The sequence below is a fragment of the Manduca sexta genome, chromosome 10 (genome assembly GCF_014839805.1).
Source record: "Manduca sexta isolate Smith_Timp_Sample1 chromosome 10, JHU_Msex_v1.0, whole genome shotgun sequence".
NCBI lineage: Eukaryota > Metazoa > Arthropoda > Insecta > Lepidoptera > Sphingidae > Manduca > Manduca sexta.
Genome location: NC_051124.1, coordinates 6,210,969 through 6,221,956, shown reverse-complemented (window position 1 = coordinate 6,221,956; position 10,988 = coordinate 6,210,969). Strand labels below are relative to the sequence as shown.

The 10,988-nt window shown below is 32.4% G+C and overlaps 1 protein-coding gene across 4 annotated transcripts; it reads right to left on the bottom strand.

Annotated features, from left to right (window-relative positions):
* Positions 1 to 122: 122 nt before the first annotated feature.
* Positions 123 to 10,597, bottom strand: LOC115455813. Of its 4 annotated transcripts, none has more exons than XM_030184543.2 (6): positions 10,117 to 10,597; positions 5,617 to 5,884; positions 4,232 to 5,275; positions 3,732 to 3,833; positions 3,335 to 3,427; positions 123 to 1,719 (listed from the first exon to the last, which is right to left on the bottom strand). In XM_030184543.2, exons 2-6 carry the CDS (start codon positions 5,851 to 5,853, stop codon positions 1,516 to 1,518), a joined length of 1,680 nt encoding a protein of 559 aa, XP_030040403.1. In that variant the 5' UTR covers positions 5,854 to 5,884; positions 10,117 to 10,597; the 3' UTR covers positions 123 to 1,515. The 4 variants fall into 4 exon arrangements, with proteins under 4 accessions (XP_030040403.1, XP_030040404.1, XP_030040402.1 ...); XM_030184544.2 differs by lacking the exon at positions 10,117 to 10,597 and adding an exon at positions 6,023 to 6,041; XM_030184542.2 differs by lacking the exon at positions 10,117 to 10,597 and having other exon boundaries at positions 5,617 to 5,973.
* Positions 10,598 to 10,988: the final 391 nt, after the last annotated feature.

The window sequence follows — 10,988 nt, the reverse complement described above, 5'->3', positions numbered from 1 at the left end:
GAAACTCCACATCGCGTCAATGTTCCTTTATGTTTTTTTTAATTCAATTTTAGTCTGTTACTCATTTGAAATATACCACTATTTTCTTGATGGATTTAGGATAAAAACAATAAAATTCAATACATATGGATATATCTTGTAATCATAACAAAAGCAAGGCAAGCAAATTATGTCACAGAAAATATATCTATTGCTATCCCCTATATCATGTCATGTTTAACGGTTGTAGTGAACTTACAATCTGTAAAATAAAAAATATAATAGATAAAATCTAAAATACCTATCAGCATAATAATTTAGGTACAAGATTTTTATAACTATTGGACGTTAATAATGCTATTAACATAGCCTCCTTATAATTTTAATATCTATTCCTAATCAATAGGAAGGCAAGATAAGTTGCAAATAAAAAAATTGCATTTAATTGTTTAACTAATATTATGCAAAATTAATTCATTCTGTAATAAAATGTTTTCTATAACCTTTCTCAATTAGACACTATGTAAAGCAAGATGAAGAGCATAGTATCTAAATTAACGACGCTCTGGTTCCAAGTATAAGTTTTGTACGTTGCTTTACATTTATCAAATCGAGAAAGATTATTAATGTCATTCGCAAAATGTTACTGCTATAATAGACTAATTATAGCAGCTCTTACGATACAAACATTTTCAAAGTTTATGTTCATTCATATACAAACATCTACTACGTGGGCTCACTTATATTATAGAATGAATTATTGAAAATGTCATTGTTTTTGTAAACAATGTCACCACTAATAAGGTACTAATAATCACAGATGCAATTTTTCAAAGTGGCAAGAATAATAAGGAAATAACGGTTTATTGTAGGCAACATTGTAGATGTTTTACAAGATAATTTTAAAAATAAATGTTTAATGGGTATAATAAATGATGGAACATAATACTATAAGATTATGAGTGTCCACATGTGACGACGAAATGAGAGCCAACATTAAAACTTATCTTAAAAATTATTCCAGCCCTATATCTCTATCAATACAGTAGTTAACCTAAGAAACACTATGTGCATATCATTTAAATAAGTTAAACACTAACCAGCATGCAAATAACAAAAAAGAAAATATTATAAATATAGGAAAGCAACACCAAGAAACAAAATTATTTAACACTTAAAACTTTAAAAGGAATGTAGAAAATAATCTGTACTTAAAGTCTAAAGTCAAAATTGCACGATTCAAAAGGAAACTCGATTCTTTGGCGCTTAAAACTATATAAAAAATCACAATTCAGTGTCTAGAAAATAAATTCGATTAAAAACCTATTCTAAATAGTAACTGAAGAATCACCGTAGCTAATTTTATTATGTGCATAATTATGCTATTCGACGAGGCGACTTATGCTTACCTAGTGCGTACCACATAAGTAATTTTAATCTAAGAGCTGTGTTTGTAACAAAAATTAAAATCTAATTAAGTAACAGAACATTAGTCTAGGTACTCTAGGTTGTATCACACATTCACAGCAGTCTTTCCTACGTTGACCTCGCTTTGCGTATATTTTTCTTCTCGGTGTCAGTGAACCCAAGAATATTTTCAATAGCGTTGAGGTGTCCCTGATGATTTTCGGGATCAGTGAGGAAGTAATAGATGGCCGATTTTAAAAATTGTAACGTCACCTCCGGATCGATGTTGGTCTTGTTACCCTTCTGCGACTCGACAATGCGACGATACATCGCCTGTAAAGACATTCATTATGTTATTTAAATTCTCGTACAAACACGCAAGTCATGCACGCAATATTGGCCGGATGTAAAGTAAAATATTTACAAATACAAATCTAGTTATCTATTAATATCTTTTCGAATACTATTTCCTATTATTCTAGCTGTTGTTTGATCGCTTAAGGAATGGTGCGCACTATTACGAATCACGTACCGCGAATTTAGATCGTAGAGAAAATGTGGCACAGCTTCATAATAATAAAGTAGCCGCCATTCAACAACGGGCTGTTTTTAAAACAAGTTAGCGACAATACTTGATTTTTGAAAAGATATTAGTAGATTACAATATCAAGACACCAGTTACTACTAATAAGTTTACTCTAAAATATAACCTTATTTATACAAGCTTAGCCTTCTAGCTTTGATTATATACACGTCAAGGTAAAACATTGTTTTCCAAATCGTGCTGCCTTTCTAAGCATCAACTTACACTTGTGCAAGATATAGATGTTAGTTTTTTTATAATGATCATTACAATAATAGTGCGCGAAAATGATCAAGTACTTACTTATAGATTTATGAAATGTATATTTGCTGTCTTATACTGCGAAGCACTTAAACGAATATTAAAAAAAATACGACGAGCTAAGAAATCCTTTCCCATCTTTTACTTTAACTAATATGCAACAAATAAATTAACACTAATATTATATTTGTATGTACAACTTGGTTGATATCTGAAAACAATGAAACAAAAAAAAGACGCGTGGTAATTTTTTTGCTTGCTAATGTCGTTAAACACGTATATAATCAAAACTGCAGACATGCATAATAATGCTTACCAACTACAACCAGACGTAAGTGTTTAAAACTAAAAAACTAATACCAATGAGCAATACTTAACAACTATAAACGTAATATATACCCGTAAACCAAAAGAGGCTGTTTCAAACAATAGCATGCAAAGCCTTGGCCAGGGATGAAACAAAAAATTCAACTCATGAATTTGCAATTAGTAACTAATTAGGTTTTATTATTCTATATTTACTAGATATGGTTAGTGTCGAAGCAGTTAATGCTATTTACATTACTTAGGAATATGTGATGAGTTTTTTTACATACCTACATGTGCTCTATACTTACAAAAAAAAATTACATTCAAGAGGCAACTTTTTTATTTATGTAATTAATGTATGTCTATGTTAAACATTAAAGGGCTGCCATCCATGCTATTTTTCCTAGAAATATCCTAGTTCTTTTCATGTCGAGGACGTCAGGGGAGGACATGACAATGTATTATAATCTTGAAAAAACGGGCCGTATTTTTTATTACAAATACATCAATTTCAATAATATGAGCTTAGTGAAAATATGTCTGGTTTTCTGGCTCCAGCATTTTGAGTGATGGTAGCCCCATGTATAGCTGCTTAGAACCCTTACGCAACTTCTAGAGGGAGGATTCAAGGTATTAATATACATTACATTTTTAATCTAAATAGGTACATCTGCTCCAGTGGAAGTCTCTTATAAGACAAAGTAAAAGAGTAATTCATTACGAAAAAAAGCAAAGTGATATAACTTATAAAGTGTTAAAGTGATCATTGCCAGTTGTCCGGTATAAAATTCCAACCTTTCGAGCTCCTAGGACCCATAAAGAAACAGCCTCCTTTGCACTTAGCAGTACTTGTGACTTTGCCGTTCGGTCCTCTGTGAATGCCGTGTCCTGTAATGCACTACACGTTAAAGCGGGCTCCTGTTATTCGCGACTACATGCACATACTACATTCTGAGCAAACAATGCACGGGTTAATTTTATTAAAACTGTGTTAAGTCCATTCTTTTATGATGACTAAATATAATTATTTACCTACAACTCAAATATTAATTGGAAAAGTTAGAGAGTTCAGATTGATGGAAGTTGGATGATTAAATGTGATCACTGGAAAATAATTATTGTATTTAAAGGTAGTTAATAAATGATGTCACTTATGTGTTAATGTGATTAGAAAATGAATTTGATAACATACTCGGACTTTCTCGAGCTCTGTCTGTGTAATCTGCAACTGCTCCAGTAATTCCTCCACAGACACCCGGCTGACTTGTCCTTGTGAAGTTCCAGCCTCATTATCCTTAAATAAAATATGCAAGAGTAAGATAAAAATATTGAATGTATGGACTGTGGTACTAAAAAATAATTAGTAATGCATTATTTATCAAGTCCAAGTATATGATGCTAACAGAATATTATGGAAATTAGAAACATAGATTTATATACATTATAAAAAGTCTGACATAAAAAAAGATGATTCATATATTTTATTAGTCTACTTTGATTATAAGAAAGTATTGCTACCTATATAAAAAGTATGTCATAAATTGCTTTGCATTTTATAATGGTTATGGTTAAGCAATTATTTTAAAAGTATAATTAATTAATCACCTACATTATATATGATTGTGCAACTATAAATTGGATTAAAATTTGTTCAATAAATATGGATACAAATGGAAAAATGAAATTATTTACCTTGTCCAAATCAAATCTAGCAGCTTCAACACCTTTGTTGTACATCTGCAAGTACATAGACCTGTGTTTGCTTTCTTCCTCCTGCAATTGCTTGCTTGCCTCTTCCAACTGTTTCTCCAATGAATGAATTCTTTCCTTGGCTTGCTCATAGTTAGGCAGTAATTCACAATATCTTGTGTTTACATCTGCCAACTTTTGCAACAATGCTTCAACTTTGTCATTGTGGATCTTTTTCATTTCTTGGGTTTCACCAATGTGAGATCTAATGAGATCCTCTATTTTCTTTTCATAATATGCTATCAGGTTACGGCGTTCTTCATCAGCATCACTTTGTTCAGTCATGCATGATGCCTCATGTGTTAACATATGAACAGATTCCTTTGAATGTAATGATGAATTTGTGAGATCGTCAAAATGTCCTGAATCAGTGAAGGAGCCTTGCATTTCATTACGACATCTGGTTGGTGTTTGATCTTTGAACAGTGGACTGTCAGTGACATCATAAACTCTACAAGCCTCTTCACATTTAGAGCTGCCTTGAGCTCTTGAACCCTCCTCAGCATTTTCTCTAATTGTTACTATTTCACTGGAGTTGGACTTTTCATCTGGTGAACATATTGATGCTTTGTACAGGCGAAGTTCTACAACTTCTTTTGTGAGGTGGAATATTTCACTGTCCTTCTTTTCCAGATCTTTCTTAGCTTGACTGAGCAAGTTCTTGAGCCGTCTGATTTGTTTTTGTGCCCGCTGTGTGGGTGTGAGATATTCTTCACCTGCAAGTCCTGCATGGGAAGAGCAGTGCAGAACATAACGCATGGACCGGCCACTGAATGTTGTCCCGTTGAATGGAGCATAGCCTGCATCAACTGATGCTGCTGTGGCTGCACTTCCATAGCTGTGTAGAGATTCATCATCAGGCAAATCTTCAGGTGATCCAGGTGGCGTGTGAGCAGAATCTGTCATGCTTAATTTTCTGTCCACAAACACATCATGTGTTTTGAGACAGGTCTTTTTTGGTTTTTGTTGAGCATTTGAATTAAATGACTGTAAAGATAAGAAATCCATTGCAATTAGACAAACATTAAACAAATAAATTAATTGATGATCAACCTAGTATTGTTTAAAAATAGAACAAATATTATTTATGAATTTGTAACATTGATGCAATTTTATTTATCAACTTAAAATACAAATTGTATATGCATTTATGATTTATTATGCTTTCACTGTCATTAGCATCTTAAGCAAACAGTAATATTTGTGTAAATATCACGGATATGAGACCTAAATACTTCTGTGTGGTACGGATGTTGTCGTGGCATTGTGTTAGTAGCCATGGCAATGTTTATCCAAAGTATACAATTGATGATTATAATGCAACTCACATGGCTTCGCTGGCGATGGCTCGGCTCCGGGAGACGAGAGCCATCGCTGCGTTGTTTTTGGTGAGTGTTTTCCGTGATTATTGGGATTAATTTCCTTGTAGAAAGCGGTGACCGCTGCACCATCTTTTCGCCGCGCAGGCGCAGTGAAGAGCTGCGTCGGAAATTACTACTGACATTTGCCACGCAGCAATGGTCATCGTGGAACTCTCCAACCCTTCTGCTGTAGTTTCTATTCATTTTCTTCAATAATTCACAATAACATACCGGACTGAAACCGAAAGAGTGTTTTGATTTGAAGTTTGAGCACATGCGACAACGTGTATTGAATTGACATTAACGCAATTGTCGAAATATTTTATTAGCTTTCGCTCACATTTTAGTTACAATTATTTTTTGTTTTTATTACCTGGGCTTTTTTTTAATATGTTACATAATTATTGTAACTATTAGTACCTATAAAATTATGTTTATCTTTGTTTCCTGGCTAGCATTTTTATATAATTGAAAAAATAATGATCCCAATACAAATTAAATAATGCACAGATGTTATCCATAGATATGGTATTTTATCAGCAGAATTTGGCAACATTTAGTATAATTTCTATTTCCTGTAATTGAAAATTTGAAAAACAAAATGACACTCAACTTTGTTTTTTTTTGTTAAATGTTTTCTTTGAAGTTTGGAATTTTTTGAGCAGGTAAATATCAAATAATATCGCGTCATTGATTTTAGCTTGATTATTGTTTTTTAGGCGTCGAAATTGAAAATATACTGACACGGTAGCATAGTAGTATTGCAGTATACCATCATGCTGAAGTCTCGGATTCGATCTTCGTGGATAAAAGGAATGAGCGTATATTCTTTAAAACATGACTATATTTTCTTATTGTAAGTTTCTAAAATATCGTGTGTGTTATTTTTATCATAAATATATCATATTGTATGCAACGTGAATACTAAAATTTTGATATATTACGAAGTGTAAGTGTAGGTACTACCTTGTGTTATAGGCGCAATGCGGACAATAAACGCAAATAATCGTTTTTTGGTGTTTTCATTAAACTAATCTATACTTGTTTGTGACAAGTATAAGTAATAACATAACATTTGACAGTTAATTAGAATCTTTACTTAGTATTTTAAGTATAAGTTCAAAATCTAGTTTCTTTCCATTATGAGTAAATAAAAAACTCACACAGACACAAATGAAAACAGACATTGCATGCAATAAGCGTGGGAAACGCAAAAAAATAATACCATTGTGCATTATTCTGTGGTTTCTAAACTAGGACATTCAAACCGCATTAGATGCCTAGCTATATTTTATCATGAAATAGGTAACTACTACCAGCTAAATTTAACTAGACATGTAACTTAAGACCGTTACCGCTATTCGTAGTATGTATTTTAATTTACATAGATATGGCGTTTGGACAAGTGAAATACAGTCGTTTATTAAAAAAATATTTTGGTATTCGTAATTACATTTGTGACGTTAGTAATGATAAGCGATGCAGGTTCATTTAAATATAAAATTCCGTCTAAAATCATGAGGGGTCATCTACACTGCATAACCAACGTGTTTTGGCACATTTTAATATACTTACTTAATGCGTGTTGGTATAAATATTATTTCAAGTACCTATTTCTTTAGATGATCGTTTATTATTTGGTATAATATAATTCCTTTGTTATTATACACGACACGGATGTACATGACTGCGAAATGAAAGGTATCATGTATATATATAAAATATAAATAAGTAGGTTGTGTATAAAGTTACGGAACTTTATCAGGGCTACTACTTACATGTCCCGTTTCTTTTAATAACGTTAGTTCTTCTAAGTAGTCTGAAGATGCATCAGCATGTACAAAGTTAAGTAAATAAGTTTTTCAAATTCAAATCGTGCAGGTATTTGAATATACTTTGTCATAATAAAATCTCTATGGTCGAATTCCCATTGTCGCAATTTATTCAGTGATCTTTCTTTGTGATTTGTTTCTGAACAGGTGCACGTGCACCCCATAGCATCGTCTTTCCCAACGAATCTGTCATTTCAATTTGAACACTTGTGTTAAATGATACATAGTATTTACATAGGGCTACTGAGGTGATTGGGCAACACAGTGGATTTTCCTAAGTCTATTTACCGGGTACCCCTTGTAGGTTATTATTTAGGGGAGTTAGACGACGGCAGGCCATTATAGTACTTACAACTTTAAATTAATTTAAAATTCTGATTTGTAAATTACTTACTACTGTTTATTTATAGTTATTTCCTTTGCTCTTTATATTAGTAATTAGTGTGTCAAGATTGAATGGAGAAGTGTAATAAAAGTAAAGTTAGACGATTTATTGCGAAACCGGTTTCGGTTGCACAACACGACGATAGTGCCACTGCCGACAGACTGCTACTTACCGCGTAATATTTCGAGAATAAAAAAGGCACATACAATAAGTAATTCACGAAAAACGAATGAACGTATTTAATAATTTAAAAACAATAAGACCTGAGAATGGTGCAATTTCCCGCTATTAACCGTAATGGCGGGAATAGATGAGGGGATTTAATATTATAAGTTGTTAAAATTTGTAGGAAAATAAATGTATTATTAAATATTAATATTAAATATTATTATTAAATATTAATGAAAGACCTAACTATAAGTAATGACGGCATGCAATAAAACACAAAAATTGAGCCTTACCTATGTCTCCCAATTCTCCAGATCAGTCTTTTTCACTACACTCTATGACTGTGTTATTATCATTTATAATATTATTAATTATGTATCGCAATTATAAAAAATTAAGCTAATGTACTATAGATTAAACAAGTTTATCTTTCAAGAAAGTACTTAATTAACAGGGTACCTCATTTAAAATCTCGCCTATTACAAATTTTATACAAAACTGGCCTTTTTATGTATATTAAAACTTAAGAAACGGGGCATATTTTTGCGTAACGGTAAGAGTCTACCATCAACGGTACACTATTCGATAAGGTAACTAAATGTCTATTATATTTTTCGGTTATTCCGAAATAGCCGATTAGCTTTTTCCGAAAATGTATTTATTATGGTTGTAATTTTTGTACGTTAAAAGCATATACATACATATGCGCTATTATTATTTAAATTATTAAAATAAATCCAATTCAGTGCGTTCATTTCTGTGTAAAAATAGTGTTATTTTCTAGAAACTGGAATATAAAATATGCATTTGAATATTGTGGGTCTGATGCTCGTCATGGCTTTATAATTATTGGTGTAATCTTTAACCATCAACAATACTCCAATGAATGCTATTTAAATTGGATTCTACCATAACTTTGGACGTAGATTCTAGGTTTATTAAAAATTTGAACTAGAAGTCAATATAAATAAATATATTCATTTTTAATATTAGTGTTCTTTATTTATAATATTCAGAATCAAAAGTTATTAAAGTTTTGTTTACGTGCTATTTTTGTGGCAAAGTACAGAGTTATAGCTGCTAATATACTTTAACCTTGAATTAACCGCGTAAACTCTGAGACGTATGAAGGTAAATTATACACCGTCAGGTATTAAACAATAAGGTACCTACATAGTTATGAAAATATGTGGTAATAATGTTTTCACTTATCAGTACATAATGTGAGGGGTTGGGTAATATTTCTTGTAGATAGCAGTGGACCGCGACTAGTTGGGAAAGGACCCTGCAACACTTCATGTGAACTATTTCAACAATGAAATTGGTTTTAATGTTTTTCGGGCTTTGTTTATATGATTAGCTAATATTGCTGTGGTACTGTTTAGGTACCTAGGTACTTATTAATCTGTGTTTCGATAATTATTTTGAAGATTGCCACCTATTCTAAAAAGCAATTTCAAAACCGAATTTTGAATCAAAATATGTATTACGTTGTTTTTGAAGGCATTGAGGATTTTCCATCTCTTTAAATTTTAGTGTAAAGCTTATATAAATGTAATCAGAAATAATATTGAATGTTTCATGAATTCATTATTAGTATTATGCTGTACCATAATAATATTTATCAACACTTACCTACCACATCGAATTAATTCACGACACTATTTTATTATTTTCAATCACGATTTATTTAACTTATGCTTAGTAGTTCCGGTTATTTTTAAACGTAGCAAGAATTTTGAGCAAAGTTATTGTTGATTCTACTCACTGGTAGTTGCCTAATGAGCGTTATACCAGAATCCTGTTTGGAAGGCATTGTACCTTTTTTATAGTTTGCAAAATTCGCGTTTGATCTCAATTCAAGGTCTTGTGTTACGTCAAAAACGAAGAAATCATTTCTGAATAATATTGTTTATTTTTGATTGTAATGTTTTAGTGCACTACTTTACATGGTAGGTATTTAGATAAAATATCTGTCTTAATAAGTACATTGTTCTGTTACATATTTTAAGCAAGTCCCAAGTAGAACTCAACGTGAATCCATCAAACAAAATAAGATTTAAAAAGTTAACTTGTACTCACCAATTGCACCTTGCACAATATTCTCAATATTGGAGTACAGTGAAAACATCATCATCGGAACGTCAGTAAAACACATCGTATACAGCACAGTCGTAGTTCGAAACTATAACAAGTCGTTCGCAAAATGTTTATCGAAGGATAAATTAAGGAGAATCAACTTAAACATCGCAAATTACATAGAGTAAACCATCCACGTTAACTTTTACGCTAAGAATGTTGCGGCAAGTCGTCGGTAGGAGCGCAGTGCGTGCTTGGTCAATGTTTGTTCACGGTATGTTGGTGCCGTCGTCGCGAGCGCCCCCCTGCGGCCACGTCGACGCAACAAATTCGCCTCGGTGCTTACTGCTCGGTACACGGTAAATGTACTCCATTGGCGAACTCCACAATGTTACACCACGACACGCATAGATGAAAATTTATAAAAGAGATACCAAAACGAAGAACCGCTAGGTACGTTACATCACAGTCACTCGAGACAACAGTCAGTGTGGTCGTTGCGCCATCTGGTGCTGCACTGCAGCTATGCTATACATAGACACAATATTCCGGTCTATAACGTTACTTGATTTTCGGCTAGTTGTATAACAGCATTATTATTTGTCAATGGATTTTTGTTTGCTTTTTGATAGACTCGAAGTAAATTTGTGCAAGTTTTTCTATATTGTTGGTTTTAGCATAACTTATAACAGTATATCCGTGGAATTGATTCGCGATTTTAACATGATATTTCAATTTGCCACTTAAAATTTTAATCAAGCAGTCAATAGAAATTGGTCAATGGCAATGCGGATGGAAAACACAGCGGCAGTTTTTTGCTACGCGGACAATTATTACGACATACTCTGATTACTATGAAAACATGCTTCCAGTGG

Coding starts and splice junctions, on each gene's coding strand:
- LOC115455813 (XM_030184542.2), bottom strand. CDS start 5,925: ATGTGCTCAAACTTCAAATCAAAACACTCTTTCGGTTTCAGTCCGGTA. Junction 3,428..3,731: donor CAGAGCTCGAGAAAGTCCGA/GTATGTTATCAA, acceptor AGTGCATTACAG/GACACGGCATTCACAGAGGA. Junction 1,720..3,334: donor GGGTCCTAGGAGCTCGAAAG/GTTGGAATTTTA, acceptor ATGTCTTTACAG/GCGATGTATCGTCGCATTGT.